This window comes from Centruroides sculpturatus, unplaced genomic scaffold (genome assembly GCF_000671375.1).
Source record: "Centruroides sculpturatus isolate CEXI.00-Female unplaced genomic scaffold, Cexi_2.0 scaffold910, whole genome shotgun sequence".
In the NCBI taxonomy this organism is placed as follows: Eukaryota; Metazoa; Arthropoda; class Arachnida; order Scorpiones; family Buthidae; genus Centruroides; species Centruroides sculpturatus.
In genome coordinates this window covers 280,699-308,243 of record NW_019385035.1, presented here as the reverse complement: position 1 = coordinate 308,243, position 27,545 = coordinate 280,699, and the positions used below count along the sequence as shown (strand labels likewise).

The following is a 27,545-nucleotide window of genomic DNA, read 5'->3' as shown; positions in this document are numbered from 1 at the left end:
AGCCATTTTTATAGACGGGTGGGATTTTTCCCCTCGTATATTTTTCTCCGATTGGAATTGCAATTAGAGCAAAATTCCGGTTAACCTCAAGGGCAGAATGTGCGTTTAGTTTATAATTAATAAAACATTTACGAAATAATTTTTCGCATATTTTTATTTAAAAATTTCAGTATAGAAGTAGTCGGATAGCTTTCGAAACGCGCCTTACAGTTTTTTTTTTTTTTAATATCTTCGGCTCGTCTCGATATCGATTTTTATAGCCCGCGGCCAGACAGACGGACGTTTTACACATCGGCACGGGCGTTGCATAAGAAGAATTGGTCAGGAATCGACAACAGTGCAGGCCTTTTCCCATGTGCACCCAGGTCAAGGGAAAACGGAACATGTGTAGCGCTAGCATCGAGAAGCGACCTCCTGCGTCGATAAGCGAGTCGCGCCACCTAGCGCCAATTCAGTGCGAGTTAGAGAGAGGTCGGAGGTAGTCGCACGTCGCCCATTCTCTCTCTCTCTACGATCAGTGTACGTCCCAAATATAATAAAGTGCACCCGTTATCGATCCCCCGATCCACCTCTATGGATACTCTAAGCATTGGCAAGACGAAATAACCCATTTATTTACATGATATGGGTTAAAATTGTGCCTTCCACTCGGGGCATTTAATGGTTTACCGATCATGTTGTGACGTGGTATCGTCGGTCTGTCTCGTCGCCTTTTGGATTATTTCAGAATTGGTCTTGTATGCCGCGCAGAAATGGTCAGGCCAGGTACGTATGTGTGTATATACATACAATCGATCTTTACTTAACCTACTTTACTATGAGTTATTATTATTATTATTCTTTTTTTTACTCCTGTGCTTCTCCTCCTGCTCCTTATCTATCGTGCTGGGAATGAGGACAGGTAGTTGTACTGAGTTGTACAAACGGTAAATAGGACCCTCGTCGGTCAACGGCGACAACAGGTGGCAATCAACTTCGGAAAGTTGAACATTTAGGTCTTCCCCCAAATTATTTCTCTCTTTCTCTCTACATCACTTGTGATCAAACATTAAATAACACTAGGCAAGTGTATTCTACATTCTTGCATAATCTTTTGACACTGTTTATCTGTACAGACACACATGTGACGAAATAGATTTATTAAAATCTGTTTATGCAGTGTTTGAATTAATTGTATGAATAATTAATCAGTATCAATGATTTAATTTGTTTGTATGGTAAAAAAGTATATATATACATACACGCGCGCGTTGCGGTTTAGATTTGATGTTAGAGATCTCCGGCTACGTCCGAGTCGCTCTATTAAAAATGTTATTAACCTTTATATTAAAAAATTAATGATTATTATTACGAACATTTAAAGTTCTTGGCTGGTTTTCCTCGTAAGTGCCGGTTGCGCCGTGTTATCTTTGGCACGGCCGCGGGAGACGACTACCATTGACACACATGCAGTTTTTTTTTTTTTTTTGCCGTTCTTGCGTTTGATAGTTATAATAATTTGCGTTTAGTCGAACGTAAAGTACATCTATTCCGTCCGAAACACTTAAAAAAGTTTAAAGCTGCCGTTTGCGTAAGGTTCGGAAACAAATGTCTAATGTTTAGAGTTGCAAGGGTGAATGATCTAAGTCAGGTCAATGGCTGAGTAACTTATTACCTGAATATAAGGTAGATGGAGATGCTAACATTGATTTTATATAGGATGTTGTTTATAAATCTGACTTGAGTTAAATATTTAATTATATTTTGCACTTGACATCTTTAAATTTTTTTTTTTCTGTTGTGGATTTTGAAAGGGAGACCGACTTTAAAAAGTAAACATTTGTTGGTATAAATACGACGGCAAATCCTGTTTGGGCTTTTTTTTTCCCTGTTCAAAGGGCTTCCTTTAAATATAATTAGCAAAATATTTAATTTTTTTGATTTATCATCAGAGGTATGGTATTTGGATTTTGTCAGTCATTGGATGGTCTTGTTTATTTTGAATTTTTAAACAAAATATATTAAATTAATAAATAAATTTGTGTTTTGAATAATTAATTTGGCATATTTTATAATAATGTAAATATTATTATAGATCATATGCTCAATGGTATTTTATTTACTCAAAAAAAATTTTTTTACAAATTAATTATAATAATAATTGCTTGAAATGTGAATAGTTTTAATATTTGAGTAAATATATTTTGTGTTGAGTTGTTATTACTACTATTGCAAAAGTTTTTTTTCTCTTATTAATTTTTGTAAAATTAAATTTCAAAGAAGCACAATGTCTAGTATTTATTTTATAGCATGAATTTTTGGTGTTTGTAATTGTTATTGATATTAAAATTAAAATAAGAATTTTCAGTTTGTAAAGAAACCTCCGGCTCGAAATTTATGTTAATCCCAGTTTATCGGAGAAGTCAATTGTATTAACATACTAAGGAAAAGTTCGCAACATGTGTTTGACTTCTACGATGTAGCAATAATTACGTGTTTTTGTTTTGTCAAGGATTATAATATAAATCAAAATTTCACATTCTAGTATTATTTCTGTATCTGTGAAGATTAAAAATAACCCAATGAAAGATGTTCGGACTATTTTTAAACTGTGACGTAAATACTATGCAATCATTTGTGTTTTCATTTTCCTTAATCTGATTCTTGGAATAATTTGCAATTTTAAAACGTGCTTGGTTTTCTGAATGGATCTTAGATAAAATATTAATTGATTTCATTCGAAGAAAAAATTAAAAGTGAAAATATATTTAAATGAGAAATAAATTATTAATTCCTATGTAAACTTTGAGATGTTTTACTCTGAAAGACTTTTGCTATTTTAGTTTCATTTGTAATTATTTATGTGGACTTACTTAATAGTGATTTATTGAATTGAAAACATGCAATAAAGTCATTTATTAAAGTTGTAATATCATAAGGATGAGAACGAACGAAGAGATTATATATTATATTGTATATTAGTCATGGAATCTGACATATTTGGAGATAAAATGATGTAAATTCTGTTTCGACATACACTTTCCTCCCTTGAGTAGATATGCAGTTTGTACATTATACAATAATTTATGATTTCAGAGCAATTTAGATATATTTCTATCAGATATACCAAAAGTATGCCAATGAAATTTTTAATTAATGGACCTTATTATCGTCGTCATCAAATAATGACATCTAATCTTCGATACATAACTATCACAACATTCTGCATTTCTTTTCATTGGTGGCCAGTTTCAATGGAATATCACTGCTAAAATCTCTGGTACCTATGTCTTGTTTTACTGCATTTTTAAATTTCTGATAAACGTACAGATTTTGGTATTGTTTACTCTGTTTCCACTTTCATTGTATGTTGTTGATCTTCTCACTGTTACCTTCAGAACAGCTGTATTTGTTTTCATACTAATTTCTTGTATGCACAAAACTGTGCACCTTAGCCATGTTTTGAACTTTTGTCTATTGAGTTTTGAAATTCTATTTATTAATTTATTTTATTGTTAAATATACATCTTAAGTCTGTCAGAAGATGAGATTTACTTTAAAAGCCCATTACAATTTTAAGCACTAACTTGGCTTTTCAGAAAGTGAAAGGATTTGAGTGAAAAGCAATCAATTTTTCTTTTCTTTTTGAATAATTCAACATATTACTATTAATATTGAGAATAGAGATGATATTTTTCTGCATAATTTTAAGAACTATTTATAGATATGAATCTTGAATTCATTGCAGATAATTTAAATTTTACATTTACTTTGCATGATGAACGTAATAATTTGTCAAGTTTATTTATATAAGTAATTAGTATTCTTGAAACTTAAAAGTTGTATAATTATTTGAAGAAAACACAATTTTTTTTAATGTATAAATTATATTTTTAGTTTATCCAAATGTAACTTAAATTATTCAAAATTATGCTTTATTGAAGTTAATTTGAAACTGGAGTAATTTTAAAACTTTTATGGCTCATCGTTCTGGAGCATAAAATATTTCAAAACATAAAAGGAAATTAATTGCTGTAGAAAGTGTTTAATTTTTTGGAATAATTTATGCTGAAGATGAAACACGGGTTTGAAAATCCTTTGACTTTGAAATATTGATATTTAAAGGATTTGTTTCAATATAGCATAATTTTTGTACATTTTACATTATAACTTAAAGTTTTAGAGATTTTTGAATTTCTATTTTTATTCTTGAGGATTTTTCTGTATAAAATACCAATGCATATGGATCTAGGAAGATATCTCTTGCATAGTCTATATCCTGTTAAACAACAATCTAGGACATGGAAGTTAGTATTGATAAGTTTCTAATTCTTGATGGATAGTTAATGTTTTGTTTCTGTTAAAAACTTAAAAAATTATTCAAAGTAGAAATGTTTCATTTTTAAAGTTAATAATTTTATTGCCTTTTAAGTTGAAAAAGGAATCATGATCGTTGTATATTGTAACTAAATCTGTTGAGGAAAAGTTTTTAAATTGCTTATATCAGTTAAATTTTCATGCAGGTTTTGTAGTTTGTTTTTTCCGTAAATGCAATTAAGTATACTTTTGGATTTAGTGGAGGCATCATTTAATAAACACACAAAGAAATTCATAATTTTATTAGTTACATAAATAAAACCTATAGTGGATTACCCAATAGGCACACTAGGCATGTGCCTAAGGTTTTGTCATCTTGCGAGACCTCAAAAATTACATAGCAAAAAGATAATATACCTGTAAAAATTTAGTGAATGTTTAAAAGTGTGCATTTTGCACTATTCTTGCCAGCGTGCAAAATGCACACTGGCAAGAACAGTGACATGACTCATAAATTGATAATTTTATTGTCATTTTAATTTAAAAAAACTGTTTTAAATAAAAGGGTTTATAACAAAATTGCATTTAGGGCCTCAAAGAAACATAATGCCTACTGAATAGAAAAGTGATAAATTGGAATTTTTTCAAAAATAAATGCAAATATTTTTGTTTAATATATTTCAAACTTATAAAGGATTTATAGAAAGATTATTGTTTAAATTAAATTTGATTTTGTATTTTATGTAGAAAAATGTATCCAAATTTATAAACGTGTTCAAAAAAATTAATATGGTAAAAGAATATAAAGATAATCCAGGAAAAATTAAGTTTGAATAACTCTTAAATACTTACCTATGCATGTGAAAAAAACAGATTATACATATGTTTGACTGTATCATTCTGTATAGAATGAATATATAATTAAATACTGTAATAATCTGTGATTTAATTTCTATGAGTTTGAAGAAACTTAAAATGAATGTGTATATATTTGCATTTATTTAAAAAGTATCGTAAATCACCAATAATTTAGTCTTCATGTAACTTGGATAAATTTTTTTGACATTGAAAACATTCATTAATTATAATACTGTGCATTATATCACTGGAGTCGGTGAATTACTAAAGACTGTACATTGTTGTATACTGTACTGTCATTAAATTTTTTGAGCTCATTTCTTGTGATAATCTCAACAATATAAACTACTAACATTCTGTAAAACTTCTGTATAGTGCTGATTAGAATAAATTAAATTACTATACTGTATATCCACGTTCTCATTTTCTGTATCGTCTGAGAAAACATCTCGCTAACTCAGACTTTTGTGACTCAGACCTATTATTCCAAGTTTACCATAATTTTAATTTATGACGGTGTTTTCATTCATATAACATTTAAAGGAGACATTTATAATTAGCATTTATTTTAATTGCATATAAATTGATTAATAGATAAGTATCAGAAATATGGAAAGTATTATTTGTATAAATAGGGTTTATATAATTTCTCTATGTCAAATAATAAATAATGTTTTTCAATAAAATTAGAAACTTTCCAGTTTGTACTATTATTATATTTTAATTAGTTTATCTCGAATTGAAAACAGTAAAAATTTCACTCACATTTTCTTGTTTTCACTAAACAAAAGCAGATGCAATTGGTAGTGATGACTTGAAGCATGCAATTCAAAGAATCCGTATGCTTCAAGTATTGAATAGATTCAATTGACACAATCTTAAAGATCATGATGAACAAATGTATAGAATAAATGTAAAAAAGTATGTCTGCTTTGTTAAATTTTAAATTATCAAACTTAAGAAGTTAGCATTAAAAATGCTTATTAATTCTGTGATAAACAGTGTTGAAATATGTTTTCAGACAAATTAGAGATTAGAACAAACAACAACAAAAAAATTTTAAACACATATTTAAGTTGAAATGTCATTTAAGAAAAATAAAAATCAAAGTTTTATGATTTCAGTATAAAAACTTGTAACAAAGTAGATGCATAAATTTTGCTTGTTAACATACAGTACATGTTCCATAAGACAGTAGACAAAATATATATATAATTTAAATTAGACTGTTAGGTATGATTCATACTTTGCAATGTTTTGCAACCAGTCGATCGCAATCCCCAATTAGGAAATCTTAATTTATGAAATCATTTAAACTATATTCTTGAATAATGTTATGTTCTTCCTGTTTATAAATTTCTGCAGTTTATAATTCTCTTTTAAATTATATTGAGGTTAACTGATTATCTGTTTTTTTTCCAATTGTTTAGATAAGATTTTTGAGGCTTTTGCTACATGTATAAATAAATTTACTTCAAGATATAATAAATACCATCTTGTGAAAAAGTCTTTTTTTTTTTACTGTTAAATGCTAAGATGCAGTTGTGTGAACAATAAAATTGTCTTTGTAAGCTTATATATACAATAATTGATTATAAATGATACTTGATAAGTTTTAAAGGGATTCTTAAATTTAATTTTTTAATGTATTTTTCTTTATATAACAGTATAATCCTAGAGGCAGGATGTTAGTTAATAAGTATGTTCTAAAATTTATTCACTGTTCTAAAGACATTGAACAAAACTAAAATGAAATTAGACAACATCATATTAGACAAAGATTGTTTCATTAATTGTTTTTTTTTATTAGATTTTTGAAACATTACACTCTTAAGGAATTGAAAGGGCTAGCTTTAGTTCAAAATTTAAATTCTCTGAATGAAATTCATCCTAATCTTAATTGAATTAGAATATAAATTTCTTTTTGGAAAATTGGAAAGTATTGATATATCCTAGCATTACTTGTATCATACAAACTATAAAATACAAATTATATCAAGAATACAGTGGAATCTGGTTATAATCACAGATAATGTAATCAATTTTATTAATCGGCTATTGCTATTATAATCAGTCGATACCAAAATATCCTATATAAAATTAATTAAGAATAATCTGTCTATTAAAATCAAACTTTGGGTTATTGTTATCAATTGTGATAATTATGCTTGGGGACAAATGATAAGAATTCTTAGAAAATTCATAGTAAATGCACAGTTTCTTTGAAACTTACTTTTAACTAAACATATCTTTTACATACTATAAAGGCATAAAAAAATTCTTATAAAATATGTGTACTATAGATCTTGATGCATATTTTTGAGGATGAACATTCCCATTGTGATTTCTCTAGTTTAATTTTCTGATCTGTTGAGTTTTGCAGTTGTGTATAAGAAATGTACCATACGTAAATGCGTAATGTTGTATTAAATGTGAAGTTTGCGATAAATATAAATTTTTACGTATTATACATATTCATACTGTAATTGTTTGTAATAAGTTGAGTTCAAAAATGAAAAAATTTATCCTCTGTTTAATCTTATCTAAAGTTGCAAGTCTTAAAGTGATCATAATAAGCAGATTTCGCTGTATTTAGTATTTCTGAATAATTTCGTAATAATTCATTTGAGAAGCATTGTTTATTATATTATATTGCATTATTTTAAATTCATTTCTTGCTTATTCTTAGACTAATGTTTTCACTTTACATAATAAAACTTAGGCTACATGATGACTTTGGCTTTAGAATGTTATGTTTTCTTTTACATGTAGACTGTTGCTAATAGGTCTAATACTGGTTGGAAAAGAGAAAAATACTGGTCACAATATTTTCAGATTGTCTCATTTATAAACTTAACTTTCCAATGATTTATTCATGGCTACAGGACTGAAGTTTATGCTAATAAACCTCTTGTAAATATTATGCTCTATTCAAAACTCAAATGGATTCACAAAATCCTTTTTAAGTTTTGAATAGTTTTATTACATAAGATTTTTATTTATATAGTAATTGTAAGATTATTTAAATAATCTTCAAATAAAGACTAGATAGATGATAAAATGGCTTTATATTCTTGAAGTAACATTTACTATTTTCTTTCTAATGTAAATAAAATAGATATTTTGTAAGATCAATTTTCAGTGGCAAATAATGAAGCTAAAAAACATACACTTTGTTTTTTGGGATGCACTTGACAACTTTTTTAAGCTTTCTACAGGAGATTTGAATCAGTTAAAAGTAGCACAGATGTAATAGAAACATCAGTATGTAACATTCACTAGAAAAATGTAAAATTCAGTAAATTATGAATAGATTTTATAAAATTCGCATCTTTAAGTAAAAAGTTAAATTTAAAAGCTCACACCAAGCTTTATATAGTTTCTGGATACAAATTCACTGAGTTCAGTGTTAATAAAGTTCCTTTAGTATTAACACAAGCACTTTCGACGAGTGTATAACCGTTGTATTCAGGTGAAATGAACAAATTCTAAGGAAACGAACGTGCAGAATGTTCCAAAGGAACAGAATTTTAAATTCAAACCAGGTGTCCAGAAATTCCATTAAGAGCGTGCAAATAGTTTTTGATATACACTCGTCGAAAGTGCTTGTGTTAATACTAAAGGAACTTTATTAATGCTGAACTCAGTGAATTTGTATCCAGAAACTAAAATTTACATCATTAAATTTAGTTATTTAATTATATCTTTCATTAATTTTTAAATAATTAGTCCTTCTCTGGACAAAAACCTGTAGATGTCTTTTATCTCTATTCACAAATGTTAGATGTAAAATTTGCAAACATTGAAGCAACTCGTATGTATGCAAAAAAGAATATTCTATGTTGGAAGCCTTGTGATGAAACTGAAATTGGGAATTTTTTGGTTTATTAATAACAGCAAATTATTTAGGTTGTTGCAACTATACCAGTTAACCAGTTTTATGGGATAAATGCTATGGGTCTCCTATATTTTGCAATATCGTGGGATTGAAACAATTCAAGAGTCTTTTACACATTATTAGATTTGATAACAAGAATAGTAAAAGTGAAAAGCAAAAATCTGATGATGTTGCATTGAAAAATGTGTGGAACAAAGTCAGTTCCTGTCTTGCGAAATACTACATTCCAGGTTATAATGTCACATCAGATGAACAGCTTACATTATTTTGAGGAAAATTTCCTTTCGAACAATATACATCTTCGAAAGCAGATAAGTATAGATGAAGATTTGGTGGCTTTGTGACTCAAAAAACTTTTATCCTTTGAAGACATACCATAACTTGGAAATGAAGATAAAAACAGAGCTATAAACCTTGTAGCTCTGTTCTATAGTAATGTTGTTCTAGAGCTGACAAATTCTGTCCACTTCTCAAACCTCAGCATTACTTTTGATAACTACTTCACTGATCTTAAGTTTTCTGAAGCATTCTTCTGGAATGGACTAATAGTAGTAGAACAGTTTGCCAAAACAAGAAGTTTATTCCTTTAGTTTTTTGCCAAAAAAGTCCAGAGAAGTTGGATTTACAAAGATGTTGCTTTGGTAAGTTATGTATTAAAACAAAATAAGGCTTGTCATCATACTATTTACCATACATTACATACTTGACAGTTTCACCAACTAATAAGACAGAGATGATTTTGAAATAAAACAAAAGAAACAGTTGAGTTTATTTTCTTGATCAAATGGTTTATTGATACATATGTAAACAAAAATCCAACAGACGACCATAGGAGACTGGGACTTGTGGAATGAGAATGTGGATTTCTTTAACTTTGTATACATCAGGTATGTGACTAGGTCTTTTAAGCAGTGCATTCTTGAACATATGACTGATATAGAAAAGAAGAGAGAAATCATGGTTATATATGCAAGTGATAATGACATTAAACCAGAACTCCAACAAGCTTCCCTAAAACAAAAAATCATACCATACAAATCATCTCAAAAATATTTAAGGCACACCTGCAGGGCCTATCCATCAATGTTAAAGAAGAAAAACAAATCTCAAGAGCATGGCAGGGCATATTCGACTCAACATTATAAAAGGTAGTGCATACTGTGAATAGACACATCAAATTGGATATTTCAGAAAAATTTTTTAAAAAGTTTGAATTCTAATACATTAGGGAGACATTCCTATCTAGAATGCCAGTATCAAAGATTCGATTTTGGATAGATCTACCTGAATGTCTTAGGTGTAGACCAAAAACATTAGTAATGGTTTTCTCTCTTATGTGCAAGGCCTATATAAGGTTGGTGAACTTCATATTGATTAGTGCCTTGTTATTAGAAGATTCATTTATATAGGCTACTCAAATGTAAGATACACTGTTTTTTAGGTGTTAGTATCTTTTAAAATTGGATGCATCCTAGATTCAATGTAATATATCATAATTAGTGACTTCTAGTGCTTTATGTCATATTTCTCTATCAATAGAGAACACTAATTCCATTGCATCATTTTAATGATTTAGCAGATTGAACTAACTTAATCTCTTATACATATTATTATAAATGTCAATCTTGTTAGTCTATTAAAGTGATAACATAACTACTTGGATGAAAATCCCAGAAAAAGTTGTACAGCACTCAAGAAATTTTTTCATTTGTAGTGTTTTAAATGACACTGAGGATGATTGCAAGTGGAAAGATGTGAGCTTTGAATCCATTGTTAATCCAAACAAGTGTATCTTGTTTGGAACACAACCATGAGAATAAAGAGTTTTCTGACTCTGCTACCACAGAAGACAGTAACATATGAATTATTTTACTATGCAAAAAAATACTGATCCTTTTCACATAAATTTGCCATTATTTTTTTTCAAAATAAAAGAAAAATTCTGCATGTTCATTGATGGAATTTAAAGTGTCTTAGATTTTATATTTGAGTATCTTATAAAATGTGATATTTAATTTAAATNTGCGTTTGATAGTTATAATAATTTGCGTTTAGTCGAACGTAAAGTACATCTATTCCGTCCGAAACACTTAAAAAAGTTTAAAGCTGCCGTTTGCGTAAGGTTCGGAAACAAATGTCTAATGTTTAGAGTTGCAAGGGTGAATGATCTAAGTCAGGTCAATGGCTGAGTAACTTATTACCTGAATATAAGGTAGATGGAGATGCTAACATTGATTTTATATAGGATGTTGTTTATAAATCTGACTTGAGTTAAATATTTAATTATATTTTGCACTTGACATCTTTAAATTTTTTTTTTTCTGTTGTGGATTTTGAAAGGGAGACCGACTTTAAAAAGTAAACATTTGTTGGTATAAATACGACGGCAAATCCTGTTTGGGCTTTTTTTTTCCCTGTTCAAAGGGCTTCCTTTAAATATAATTAGCAAAATATTTAATTTTTTTGATTTATCATCAGAGGTATGGTATTTGGATTTTGTCAGTCATTGGATGGTCTTGTTTATTTTGAATTTTTAAACAAAATATATTAAATTAATAAATAAATTTGTGTTTTGAATAATTAATTTGGCATATTTTATAATAATGTAAATATTATTATAGATCATATGCTCAATGGTATTTTATTTACTCAAAAAAAATTTTTTTACAAATTAATTATAATAATAATTGCTTGAAATGTGAATAGTTTTAATATTTGAGTAAATATATTTTGTGTTGAGTTGTTATTACTACTATTGCAAAAGTTTTTTTTCTCTTATTACATTTTTGTAAAATTAAATTTCAAAGAAGCACAATGTCTAGTATTTATTTTATAGCATGAATTTTTGGTGTTTGTAATTGTTATTGATATTAAAATTAAAATAAGAATTTTCAGTTTGTAAAGAAACCTCCGGCTCGAAATTTATGTTAATCCCAGTTTATCGGAGAAGTCAATTGTATTAACATACTAAGGAAAAGTTCGCAACATGTGTTTGACTTCTACGATGTAGCAATAATTACGTGTTTTTGTTTTGTCAAGGATTATAATATAAATCAAAATTTCACATTCTAGTATTATTTCTGTATCTGTGAAGATTAAAAATAACCCAATGAAAGATGTTCGGACTATTTTTAAACTGTGACGTAAATACTATGCAATCATTTGTGTTTTCATTTTCCTTAATCTGATTCTTGGAATAATTTGCAATTTTAAAACGTGCTTGGTTTTCTGAATGGATCTTAGATAAAATATTAATTGATTTCATTCGAAGAAAAAATTAAAAGTGAAAATATATTTAAATGAGAAATAAATTATTAATTCCTATGTAAACTTTGAGATGTTTTACTCTGAAAGACTTTTGCTATTTTAGTTTCATTTGTAATTATTTATGTGGACTTACTTAATAGTGATTTATTGAATTGAAAACATGCAATAAAGTCATTTATTAAAGTTGTAATATCATAAGGATGAGAACGAACGAAGAGATTATATATTATATTGTATATTAGTCATGGAATCTGACATATTTGGAGATAAAATGATGTAAATTCTGTTTCGACATACACTTTCCTCCCTTGAGTAGATATGCAGTTTGTACATTATACAATAATTTATGATTTCAGAGCAATTTAGATATATTTCTATCAGATATACCAAAAGTATGCCAATGAAATTTTTAATTAATGGACCTTATTATCGTCGTCATCAAATAATGACATCTAATCTTCGATACATAACTATCACAACATTCTGCATTTCTTTTCATTGGTGGCCAGTTTCAATGGAATATCACTGCTAAAATCTCTGGTACCTATGTCTTGTTTTACTGCATTTTTAAATTTCTGATAAACGTACAGATTTTGGTATTGTTTACTCTGTTTCCACTTTCATTGTATGTTGTTGATCTTCTCACTGTTACCTTCAGAACAGCTGTATTTGTTTTCATACTAATTTCTTGTATGCACAAAACTGTGCACCTTAGCCATGTTTTGAACTTTTGTCTATTGAGTTTTGAAATTCTATTTATTAATTTATTTTATTGTTAAATATACATCTTAAGTCTGTCAGAAGATGAGATTTACTTTAAAAGCCCATTACAATTTTAAGCACTAACTTGGCTTTTCAGAAAGTGAAAGGATTTGAGTGAAAAGCAATCAATTTTTCTTTTCTTTTTGAATAATTCAACATATTACTATTAATATTGAGAATAGAGATGATATTTTTCTGCATAATTTTAAGAACTATTTATAGATATGAATCTTGAATTCATTGCAGATAATTTAAATTTTACATTTACTTTGCATGATGAACGTAATAATTTGTCAAGTTTATTTATATAAGTAATTAGTATTCTTGAAACTTAAAAGTTGTATAATTATTTGAAGAAAACACAATTTTTTTTAATGTATAAATTATATTTTTAGTTTATCCAAATGTAACTTAAATTATTCAAAATTATGCTTTATTGAAGTTAATTTGAAACTGGAGTAATTTTAAAACTTTTATGGCTCATCGTTCTGGAGCATAAAATATTTCAAAACATAAAAGGAAATTAATTGCTGTAGAAAGTGTTTAATTTTTTGGAATAATTTATGCTGAAGATGAAACACGGGTTTGAAAATCCTTTGACTTTGAAATATTGATATTTAAAGGATTTGTTTCAATATAGCATAATTTTTGTACATTTTACATTATAACTTAAAGTTTTAGAGATTTTTGAATTTCTATTTTTATTCTTGAGGATTTTTCTGTATAAAATACCAATGCATATGGATCTAGGAAGATATCTCTTGCATAGTCTATATCCTGTTAAACAACAATCTAGGACATGGAAGTTAGTATTGATAAGTTTCTAATTCTTGATGGATAGTTAATGTTTTGTTTCTGTTAAAAACTTAAAAAATTATTCAAAGTAGAAATGTTTCATTTTTAAAGTTAATAATTTTATTGCCTTTTAAGTTGAAAAAGGAATCATGATCGTTGTATATTGTAACTAAATCTGTTGAGGAAAAGTTTTTAAATTGCTTATATCAGTTAAATTTTCATGCAGGTTTTGTAGTTTGTTTTTTCCGTAAATGCAATTAAGTATACTTTTGGATTTAGTGGAGGCATCATTTAATAAACACACAAAGAAATTCATAATTTTATTAGTTACATAAATAAAACCTATAGTGGATTACCCAATAGGCACACTAGGCATGTGCCTAAGGTTTTGTCATCTTGCGAGACCTCAAAAATTACATAGCAAAAAGATAATATACCTGTAAAAATTTAGTGAATGTTTAAAAGTGTGCATTTTGCACTATTCTTGCCAGCGTGCAAAATGCACACTGGCAAGAACAGTGACATGACTCATAAATTGATAATTTTATTGTCATTTTAATTTAAAAAAACTGTTTTAAATAAAAGGGTTTATAACAAAATTGCATTTAGGGCCTCAAAGAAACATAATGCCTACTGAATAGAAAAGTGATAAATTGGAATTTTTTCAAAAATAAATGCAAATATTTTTGTTTAATATATTTCAAACTTATAAAGGATTTATAGAAAGATTATTGTTTAAATTAAATTTGATTTTGTATTTTATGTAGAAAAATGTATCCAAATTTATAAACGTGTTCAAAAAAATTAATATGGTAAAAGAATATAAAGATAATCCAGGAAAAATTAAGTTTGAATAACTCTTAAATACTTACCTATGCATGTGAAAAAAACAGATTATACATATGTTTGACTGTATCATTCTGTATAGAATGAATATATAATTAAATACTGTAATAATCTGTGATTTAATTTCTATGAGTTTGAAGAAACTTAAAATGAATGTGTATATATTTGCATTTATTTAAAAAGTATCGTAAATCACCAATAATTTAGTCTTCATGTAACTTGGATAAATTTTTTTGACATTGAAAACATTCATTAATTATAATACTGTGCATTATATCACTGGAGTCGGTGAATTACTAAAGACTGTACATTGTTGTATACTGTACTGTCATTAAATTTTTTGAGCTCATTTCTTGTGATAATCTCAACAATATAAACTACTAACATTCTGTAAAACTTCTGTATAGTGCTGATTAGAATAAATTAAATTACTATACTGTATATCCACGTTCTCATTTTCTGTATCATCTGAGAAAACATCTCGCTAACTCAGACTTTTGTGACTCAGACCTATTATTCCAAGTTTACCATAATTTTAATTTATGACGGTGTTTTCATTCATATAACATTTAAAGGAGACATTTATAATTAGCATTTATTTTAATTGCATATAAATTGATTAATAGATAAGTATCAGAAATATGGAAAGTATTATTTGTATAAATAGGGTTTATATAATTTCTCTATGTCAAATAATAAATAATGTTTTTCAATAAAATTAGAAACTTTCCAGTTTGTACTATTATTATATTTTAATTAGTTTATCTCGAATTGAAAACAGTAAAAATTTCACTCACATTTTCTTGTTTTCACTAAACAAAAGCAGATGCAATTGGTAGTGATGACTTGAAGCATGCAATTCAAAGAATCCGTATGCTTCAAGTATTGAATAGATTCAATTGACACAATCTTAAAGATCATGATGAACAAATATGAATAAAATATATTTATATTTTTTTTTACATTTATAGAATAAATGTAAAAAAGTATGTCTGCTTTGTTAAATTTTAAATTATCAAACTTAAGAAGTTAGCATTAAAAATGCTTATTAATTCTGTGATAAACAGTGTTGAAATATGTTTTCAGACAAATTAGAGATTAGAACAAACAACAACAAAAAAATTTTAAACACATATTTAAGTTGAAATGTCATTTAAGAAAAATAAAAATCAAAGTTTTATGATTTCAGTATAAAAACTTGTAACAAAGTAGATGCATAAATTTTGCTTGTTAACATACAGTACATGTTCCATAAGACAGTAGACAAAATATATATATAATTTAAATTAGACTGTTAGGTATGATTCATACTTTGCAATGTTTTGCAACCAGTCGATCGCAATCCCCAATTAGGAAATCTTAATTTATGAAATCATTTAAACTATATTCTTGAATAATGTTATGTTCTTCCTGTTTATAAATTTCTGCAGTTTATAATTCTCTTTTAAATTATATTGAGGTTAACTGATTATCTGTTTTTTTTCCAATTGTTTAGATAAGATTTTTGAGGCTTTTGCTACATGTATAAATAAATTTACTTCAAGATATAATAAATACCATCTTGTGAAAAAGTCTTTTTTTTTTTACTGTTAAATGCTAAGATGCAGTTGTGTGAACAATAAAATTGTCTTTGTAAGCTTATATATACAATAATTGATTATAAATGATACTTGATAAGTTTTAAAGGGATTCTTAAATTTAATTTTTTAATGTATTTTTCTTTATATAACAGTATAATCCTAGAGGCAGGATGTTAGTTAATAAGTATGTTCTAAAATTTATTCACTGTTCTAAAGACATTGAACAAAACTAAAATGAAATTAGACAACATCATATTAGACAAAGATTGTTTCATTAATTGTTTTTTTTTATTAGATTTTTGAAACATTACACTCTTAAGGAATTGAAAGGGCTAGCTTTAGTTCAAAATTTAAATTCTCTGAATGAAATTCATCCTAATCTTAATTGAATTAGAATATAAATTTCTTTTTGGAAAATTGGAAAGTATTGATATATCCTAGCATTACTTGTATCATACAAATTATATCAAGAATACAGTGGAATCTGGTTATAATCACAGATAATGTAATCAATTTTATTAATCGGCTATTGCTATTATAATCAGTCGATACCAAAATATCCTATATAAAATTAATTAAGAATAATCTGTCTATTAAAATCAAACTTTGGGTTATTGTTATCAATTGTGATAATTATGCTTGGGGACAAATGATAAGAATTCTTAGAAAATTCATAGTAAATGCACAGTTTCTTTGAAACTTACTTTTAACTAAACATATCTTTTACATACTATAAAGGCATAAAAAAATTCTTATAAAATATGTGTACTATAGATCTTGATGCATATTTTTGAGGATGAACATTCCCATTGTGATTTCTCTAGTTTAATTTTCTGATCTGTTGAGTTTTGCAGTTGTGTATAAGAAATGTACCATACGTAAATGCGTAATGTTGTATTAAATGTGAAGTTTGCAATAAATATAAATTTTTACGTATTATACATATTCATACTGTAATTGTTTGTAATAAGTTGAGTTCAAAAATGAAAAAATTTATCCTCTGTTTAATCTTATCTAAAGTTGCAAGTCTTAAAGTGATCATAATAAGCAGATTTCGCTGTATTTAGTATTTCTGAATAATTTCGTAATAATTCATTTGAGAAGCATTGTTTATTATATTATATTGCATTATTTTAAATTCATTTCTTGCTTATTCTTAGACTAATGTTTTCACTTTACATAATAAAACTTAGGCTACATGATGACTTTGGCTTTAGAATGTTATGTTTTCTTTTACATGTAGACTGTTGCTAATAGGTCTAATACTGGTTGGAAAAGAGAAAAATACTGGTCACAATATTTTCAGATTGTCTCATTTATAAACTTAACTTTCCAATGATTTATTCATGGCTACAGGACTGAAGTTTATGCTAATAAACCTCTTGTAAATATTATGCTCTATTCAAAACTCAAATGGATTCACAAAATCCTTTTTAAGTTTTGAATAGTTTTATTACATAAGATTTTTATTTATATAGTAATTGTAAGATTATTTAAATAATCTTCAAATAAAGACTAGATAGATGATAAAATGGCTTTATATTCTTGAAGTAACATTTACTATTTTCTTTCTAATGTAAATAAAATAGATATTTTGTAAGATCAATTTTCAGTGGCAAATAATGAAGCTAAAAAACATACACTTTGTTTTTTGGGATGCACTTGACAACTTTTTTAAGCTTTCTACAGGAGATTTGAATCAGTTAAAAGTAGCACAGATGTAATAGAAACATCAGTATGTAACATTCACTAGAAAAATGTAAAATTCAGTAAATTATGAATAGATTTTATAAAATTCGCATCTTTAAGTAAAAAGTTAAATTTAAAAGCTCACACCAAGCTTTATATAGTTTCTGGATACAAATTCACTGAGTTCAGTGTTAATAAAGTTCCTTTAGTATTAACACAAGCACTTTCGACGAGTGTATAACCGTTGTATTCAGGTGAAATGAACAAATTCTAAGGAAACGAACGTGCAGAATGTTCCAAAGGAACAGAATTTTAAATTCAAACCAGGTGTCCAGAAATTCCATTAAGAGCGTGCAAATAGTTTTTGATATACACTCGTCGAAAGTGCTTGTGTTAATACTAAAGGAACTTTATTAATGCTGAACTCAGTGAATTTGTATCCAGAAACTAAAATTTACATCATTAAATTTAGTTATTTAATTATATCTTTCATTAATTTTTAAATAATTAGTCCTTCTCTGGACAAAAACCTGTAGATGTCTTTTATCTCTATTCACAAATGTTAGATGTAAAATTTGCAAACATTGAAGCAACTCGTATGTATGCAAAAAAGAATATTCTATGTTGGAAGCCTTGTGATGAAACTGAAATTGGGAATTTTTTGGTTTATTAATAACAGCAAATTATTTAGGTTGTTGCAACTATACCAGTTAACCAGTTTTATGGGATAAATGCTATGGGTCTCCTATATTTTGCAATATCGTGGGATTGAAACAATTCAAGAGTCTTTTACACATTATTAGATTTGATAACAAGAATAGTAAAAGTGAAAAGCAAAAATCTGATGATGTTGCATTGAAAAATGTGTGGAACAAAGTCAGTTCCTGTCTTGCGAAATACTACATTCCAGGTTATAATGTCACATCAGATGAACAGCTTACATTATTTTGAGGAAAATTTCCTTTCGAACAATATACATCTTCGAAAGCAGATAAGTATAGATGAAGATTTGGTGGCTTTGTGACTCAAAAAACTTTTATCCTTTGAAGACATACCATAACTTGGAAATGAAGATAAAAACAGAGCTATAAACCTTGTAGCTCTGTTCTATAGTAATGTTGTTCTAGAGCTGACAAATTCTGTCCACTTCTCAAACCTCAGCATTACTTTTGATAACTACTTCACTGATCTTAAGTTTTCTGAAGCATTCTTCTGGAATGGACTAATAGTAGTAGAACAGTTTGCCAAAACAAGAAGTTTATTCCTTTAGTTTTTTGCCAAAAAAGTCCAGAGAAGTTGGATTTACAAAGATGTTGCTTTGGTAAGTTATGTATTAAAACAAAATAAGGCTTGTCATCATACTATTTACCATACATTACATACTTGACAGTTTCACCAACTAATAAGACAGAGATGATTTTGAAATAAAACAAAAGAAACAGTTGAGTTTATTTTCTTGATCAAATGGTTTATTGATACATATGTAAACAAAAATCCAACAGACGACCATAGGAGACTGGGACTTGTGGAATGAGAATGTGGATTTCTTTAACTTTGTATACATCAGGTATGTGACTAGGTCTTTTAAGCAGTGCATTCTTGAACATATGACTGATATAGAAAAGAAGAGAGAAATCATGGTTATATATGCAAGTGATAATGACATTAAACCAGAACTCCAACAAGCTTCCCTAAAACAAAAAATCATACCATACAAATCATCTCAAAAATATTTAAGGCACACCTGCAGGGCCTATCCATCAATGTTAAAGAAGAAAAACAAATCTCAAGAGCATGGCAGGGCATATTCGACTCAACATTATAAAAGGTAGTGCATACTGTGAATAGACACATCAAATTGGATATTTCAGAAAAATTTTTTAAAAAGTTTGAATTCTAATACATTAGGGAGACATTCCTATCTAGAATGCCAGTATCAAAGATTCGATTTTGGATAGATCTACCTGAATGTCTTAGGTGTAGACCAAAAACATTAGTAATGGTTTTCTCTCTTATGTGCAAGGCCTATATAAGGTTGGTGAACTTCATATTGATTAGTGCCTTGTTATTAGAAGATTCATTTATATAGGCTACTCAAATGTAAGATACACTGTTTTTTAGGTGTTAGTATCTTTTAAAATTGGATGCATCCTAGATTCAATGTAATATATCATAATTAGTGACTTCTAGTGCTTTATGTCATATTTCTCTATCAATAGAGAACACTAATTCCATTGCATCATTTTAATGATTTAGCAGATTGAACTAACTTAATCTCTTATACATATTATTATAAATGTCAATCTTGTTAGTCTATTAAAGTGATAACATAACTACTTGGATGAAAATCCCAGAAAAAGTTGTACAGCACTCAAGAAATTTTTTCATTTGTAGTGTTTTAAATGACACTGAGGATGATTGCAAGTGGAAAGATGTGAGCTTTGAATCCATTGTTAATCCAAACAAGTGTATCTTGTTTGGAACACAACCATGAGAATAAAGAGTTTTCTGACTCTGCTACCACAGAAGACAGTAACATATGAATTATTTTACTATGCAAAAAAATACTGATCCTTTTCACATAAATTTGCCATTATTTTTTTTCAAAATAAAAGAAAAATTCTGCATGTTCATTGATGGAATTTAAAGTGTCTTAGATTTTATATTTGAGTATCTTATAAAATGTGATATTTAATTTAAATTTCACAATTTCTCTTCAGTAGTAGAATAATTCCAATAAAGCAAAAAATTATCATTTATGGCTTCAATTCATTGTGTTAATGGAATTTACTGGTAGTTCAGGATTTAAATATTTTTGAATATTTTCAATCGAAAAATATTTGACATTTCAAATGATACAGACATACAATAAACGTAAAAATAAACTAGAATTTAAAATTTTATTCATTAACTTATTAAATGAATAAAATGCATTTTAAAATAGCATTGTTTGGAAATTGGAAGATAATGTAGGAAAAAGAACTGAGTTAGAGAGAGAGAGAGTGAAAAGGCAACTAATTTTCTACAAAAAGTAAATAAATTTCGAAAAAATGAAGTTAGTAGTTAAGAACAATTTTAAAATTCTTATGCCATGTTCTATATTCTAAAATCATTAGAATGTCTTTCAGTATTTTCTTTATCAAAACCACAAAAAGAATTTGTATGATATTCTAATGATCTTCATACTTAGAATGCTAAGTAAGAACTTTAAATTTATTCCTAGTTGCTTCTTGTTTTTAAAATAGATTATCTGTTCTGCAACTTTCTTAAATTTAGTCTTGATACTTAGTTCGCTAACAAAAAAATATGTAAACTTTTGTGAATAAAATTACATACTCTATGTTAAACAGTTTATGGAAATCTTAATATTAAGGAATTTGGAGGTATGCTTTAGAGTTTTTTATTGATTTATAGATAAAAATTTTAATTCAGCATTATTCCACACAAAAATGATTAAATAAAAATCAAATTTTGGAAAGAAATGTTTGTTTTATTTTAAGATACTTTCACGCAAAATAATGCAGTAAATTTTAACTTGAAATTATTAAATTTGCTAATAATATTTTCTTGCTTTTAAAACTAACTTTTACTGATTGTTGTAAAGATAAGATGCACTTTTGATGAATAAGGTATAATATGTAAATTTGAAAACTGCTGTTATGGCAGATTATAATCTGAAGTTTCAATAAAGAATCAGAGAGTGTATGCGGAGCAATCATCCAATGGATATTCATATACGAGATTATATAATCTTAAGTTTAACTTGCACAATGATCAACCTTATAGATTTAATTTATTCTGGAGCATGAAATTGGTGTGAAAAAGTTGATTTTATTTCATACTTGTGTTATTGATTGACTTCTGTCATTTACCTAACATTCCATCAGAAGTATAAAAACATTTTTAATATAGTAAATGCATCTTCAGGTTTGAAACAAAGTTTTAAAAACATTTATAACATTTAAAAACAAGTGTGCACAACATTTAATGTATGTTTCTGAAGATGACTGATTAAAGCAGTTGAAAATATTTATTTAAAAAATACATCTGGTGGTTTGAAAAGCTTATTTTCAATAGTGCAATGAATAAATTAAAGATCTATGAATTAAAATTGTCTTCTGAGTGGTTCTGACCNACACTTAAAGGAAGTTCTTCAGATGTGAATTTACTTCAAACTGCTACCTCTTGAGTGAAAATTTGAGATAAATTAGGATTTTCTAAAATGTTTTTGTCTCCAAGAAAGCAGTCTAAATTGGATTTTGAGAGCTAGTGTATGTTCTTTGACAATATCACTTCTTTTTATTTTTCTAAAACTGTTGTCACTAAAAGGATCTTTATCTTGTTTTTTGGCAGGTAGAAAATGTATTAAAGTAATATTTAAGAAAATAATTAAATTGCTAAATTATTCTAACAAATCTCTGTATGATAAGGCATTAGCTTTAAGAATTTAATGTTTAAATATAAAAGAATATAAATAAAACTTTTTTTTTAAATGTATTTTTGTATGATTCAGTTTCTGACTGTGACAAAAAAATAAATATTTTTAAAAAACTTATAGCATCACATAATAAATAGTGCATAAAATAAAGTAGGGTAACTTATAAAATTGACATTAATTTTTCTTTTTATTGCAGTTAACCTGAGTGGTTGTGGAAAGGTGGATAGTGCCAATTTTGAATTGCTTAAAGTACTGGGAACAGGAGGTAAATAAATTGTTATTTTTCAATAATATTCCTATTGTCATAGTTTTGAACTACAGTAGATAAAATGTAATGTCATTTACTGGCACACTAATGTGGGAGATTCTCAGCAATATAAAATCAAATTCTTGTAAGTTTATTTTATAATTAGCGAATGCAATGTTTTGCAGAAATGGTAACCATCAATGACTTGAAAATGTATGTCAATGACAAGTATATGTACTTTGTAACAGACATTCGGAATGACTGTTTCTGCAGCATATTGCATCAGCTAGTTAATGAATATTGAAGAAATGAAAGAAAATCATAGGCGTTACAATGTAAAAATCAATATTTAAATTGACGGGCATTTGTCAGTTTGACATTATCCCTATGTATTTATAATGAGAAGGTATAAAATGATGTGAAAACATACTCTATCTCGTGTTTTAGATATGGCTTAAATTTAATACTTGTAAAAAAATCAAAAATAATTTTAAATCTATATGTTTGTTTTGCTAATGTATTATTATTGTTAAATTTTACTAAATTAGTCAATTTGTTTAATGAGTAAGATAATTAATACTGTATTAAGTATATAAATAGGAAGCTTGAGATTATATTCTATGACATAATCATTGTTCATAAGAAAATTTAAGTTTTAAAAAATGTAACGAAATTAGTAGATCCATTTGGAAAAGGGAGAAAAATCAATTATTTTTTATAATGCAAGTCTTTAAAATAGAAAAAAGAATCAATAACTATGTATTCTGCATTTGTTATTTAAAAACTTTCTTAACATTTAAATGATGATTTTAAATATGAAAATGCAATTAAATAATACATTAAAAGATCATTTTGAAATTTATTAAATACTCAGTTTAAATTCTATTTTTACATTTACTTAATAATGTATTTAAAGTTTACAGTATATACTTTGTCATATTAAGATTTGAAATCTTAATGCTTTTAATAAATTTAAATTTCTTTAGCTTCAGCAGATCAAGTAATATTGGTGTAGATGATGATGATAAATAAAATAAATTGTAAAAATTAACAAGTATGACAGTACAGATTGATATGATTAATGAAAATTGTTAGAATTTAGATCTCTCTGCCTATAGGTAGGTAATTTTTCTGCCCTTGCAACATCAAGGTTGATTAATTGATAAATTTAGACAAAGACTCCAATTCTTCTCTTACAAATAAATTAACATACTGCTTTGACTGGAACATCTAATAAAATTTAGTTTTTAATCTAAGCACTTTTGAGTTGCGTGTTCTTTCTTGGAAATAGAACAATTAAGTTAAAAATTTAAATTTTCTAATAAGGTCAAAGAAAAAAAGTAGCATTTCCAAGTGTTAACATAAAATGACTAAAAATATATTACACTACTCACACTGCTAAATTTTAGCATAAACTTGAATCATTGTATTTCAACGTGTAATGCTTGGAAACAGTTCAGGTTGACATTATGACATTACGACATTACTTTGTCGTAAAATTACACCTTCCAAACTTCAAACAGTACATGAAACATTGCTTTATTAAGATCAAAGAAAAAATTACCATCCATTTCAATACTTTTGAATCCTCTTAATTCATTCTAAACTATACTAAATATTCTCGAATATCTTTTTCAAAAATGCTTCATTCAGTTTATTTCATATGATGGAGGACTTGCGACTTCTGAAATTAATAGAGAATTAATATTTACTTTTTTTTTATTCAAATAAAGCAATTTTATATACTGTACTTCAAAGTACACGAGTTAGACTGAATTTTATTAAAAGGTCCAGTTAAGGTAATAAATTAATTTATTTGAATGACCAAAATTAAAATTAAGAAAATATAATGAATAAATAAAAATTAGGACAGAAAGATGATTAAACAAAATGAAACTAAATGCCAATTTCTTACATTATGGGGAAATGTATGTCACTGTATTGAGCAAGAGCAGTTTATTCTTTATATTGTATTAATTATTGTATCTGTTTCAATATCACAGTTGGAATGAAATTAGAATAAGTAGGAAACTTTATGGATGTTTATGAACAAATGATTTATTTACTTCTATTTTTTAAAACAAAATATTCACATTTAACAGTTATTAATGACCTTATTTCTTCATCTGAGACATCTGTTTGACCTTTTTTAGATTAATAAGAACAGACACTGTTTAAGTTTCTTTTCCGGAAGATTGCAGTTTTTTTTTAACGCAGTTGAATGTAGAAAAACTTTGTATGAGTAGTAGTATTGTTCAGAATAGATTTGACATTTGCTACTACTACACCTGTGAGTGGCTTTTGTTAACTATGTTAACTTTCGATTCAGTTATTGATTTAAATATTATTCAAACTAAATTATAAGATTTTATCAATATTTTTGAATCGTGCTTTGGCAAATTTAATCCTTTTTTTCCCTTTAAGGGTCATTGACTTGTAGATTTCATGTATGTTATGACATTTTCAAACTTGAATGCTTACACCGATCAATTATAAATTCCATTAAATATATTGACCTCTTAAATTACAATATGTTGAGATTCATTTTATTTTTATTTCCTAAAATTACAAGTAGTAGTTCAGTTTGATTAGTGAAAATATATATAAAGAAAAACCTATTTTTATATGTAAATATATACAGAAGAAATATATATTTCTTAGAATATTTTATTTAAAATATCATGCTGGAAAGGGAAATAAAATTTGTTTTTACTTAGTGATAAAATTCTTATCTTTTCAAGATAAGTGTTCATAATCTGTTTTGCCATAAATTAATGATCTGAAATTTCGTAGTGTTTATTCTTTAATAAATGCACAAGAGTAAAGTTTAAGATTGATATAAAAACAAAAGAACTTAAATATTACTTTATTCATCAAAATTTTAAAAGTGGAAACTCAATAAACCTATCTCTTCATACAAATATTAAAGAGAAATGTAAATTCTGATACTTTGGCAATGCGAAATTTACTCAATACATTTACAGTATTTATTCATTGAAATTTAATAATATAAAAGTTTAATTATATTCACTTTAATTTTTGGCTAAACAAAAATTATATTTATTTATTTAGAATTAATTTTATAAACATCGATTTATGATTGTGCTATATTCAGTAAGAATGTTAAAAATAAATAAAATAATTTCCCACATTCTGTATACAAAGGCTATTGTTTACAAACTATTTTGAATCTCAGTGAAAAAGCTCCCATTGTCTTCTTAATGGAATCATAATTATGTTGCGATTGTTCCGTTATTCTTAATTAATAATGTAACGAACCATCCTTTAAATCTCTCTAAAATAGGTTGGTGAAGAGAATATGCAGTGGGAATTTTTTATAAATTAGTTAGTGTCATTTTATGTATTTAATTATTAAGTAACATCTTGTAATTGATAATGTTTCATCATTTAGAAAAATTTTTTAAATTATAGACACTGATAACAAAGAGCTGATAAAACATTCTTAGCAACATATAATGAAAGGTTAATAGGATAAGTACATGATGTTTAACCTCTGAAGTTCACTGTGCCATGTTAGATATGAAAAGACAAACTTTATCATATTTGATTTCTAAAAATCATTCTACTTTCATATGGTTAGATTTTACATACCAGTTTACAAAAGATTTAGCAGCTGCTATTTTATTATAAATTCAGTAATTTATAATAAAATCTGCATGTCGGTAAACTTATTAAACAAAACAGAAGTATGAAAATTTGTCTATAAATTTATTTATTAATTAATTAAGAAATAATGCTCAATATTAGCAGCTTTTAAGTTACTATTAATATGATAGATGGATATTAAATTTATTAAAATGCATAGTTTAAATTATGAAACAGTTAATACTACTTTACAATAGCATATATACCGTATTTAATATATGAATTAGTAGTTCAATGACAAATAACTGGCATTTAATCAAAGGCATAGTGAGGGAAGGACACGTCTTTTTTATTTATTGCCCATGGCCATACAACCTTCAGCACTAAATGAGAAAGGATACCCGTAAACTCTTTGAATAGATATTAAGTAGTTAAAATTTTCAACAAAATATTAAATGTAATGGTAATATGCTATTAAAAATATATACAATTATATATACAGTATATTGATTAATGCCTCGTGCCTCAGTATTTCCTGTTATTAAAATTAATTATGTTAATAAACTGCATGTTTCATTCGTTTTCAGATAAAATATAGCATAACTGTTAAAAATCTTGTTGATCTAAATTTGCTTAGCTTGCTGATCAATAAAGACTCGCTTGTTTTCTAAAGTAGATTTCTGGCTAATTCATAATATTTTAATATAGGCTCTGTAACATTTAAATTTTATCTGAAAAAATGAATTTATTATGGTTTCAAGCATGAATATGATTGAATGATACTTTAAAATTTGTAAAACAAATATGAAGTATATATAAATTAAAATTTTACTGTCAAAACATTTACAGTTGTGATAAATGCTTCTACTGGTGTTTAATTGTACAATATATTAAATGTTAAAACATTTCTTAAGAAAGTTTTAGTAGAATTTACTAATTCATGTTTATATAAAGTTAGAAAACTAATTTTGTGAGTCATTGCATTTTGTTAAAAGTAATTTGAAGATTATGTAAAGCAGCATTAGACTTAATTATCCGTTAGTTTATCATCATCATCAATCCTATTTAATATACTTGAATAAGAAAAACAGTTAATATAAAAATCAATATACAAATAAATCTGTTATTTATAATGTATAATTGTGTTTAATTATTTTAATATCTGTTTTCATAGATCTTTTTGTCTTCAGAAGCAATGAGTAGGCTTGAATGAAGTTGAACAATTACAGCAAATTTAATTAAACTTTAATGTATAATATTTTT

General features: G+C 26.7%; 1 protein-coding gene across 2 annotated transcripts in view; it reads left to right on the top strand.

Moving 5' to 3' along the window:
* The first annotated feature begins 328 nt into the window (after positions 1-328).
* Positions 329-27,545, top strand: part of LOC111633716 (ribosomal protein S6 kinase alpha-5-like) — a 39,212-nt gene continuing 11,995 nt past the window's right edge. Inside the window, exons 1-2 of one of the 2 annotated variants that reach the window (XM_023378327.1) lie at positions 329-765; positions 22,626-22,694. In XM_023378327.1, coding sequence (XP_023234095.1) covers positions 753-765; positions 22,626-22,694 — 82 coding nt within the window. In that variant the 5' untranslated portion in view covers positions 329-752. Of the gene's footprint in view, positions 766-20,659; positions 21,190-22,625; positions 22,695-27,545 lie in introns of those variants that run through there. The other variant, XM_023378326.1, reaches the window with a different exon arrangement.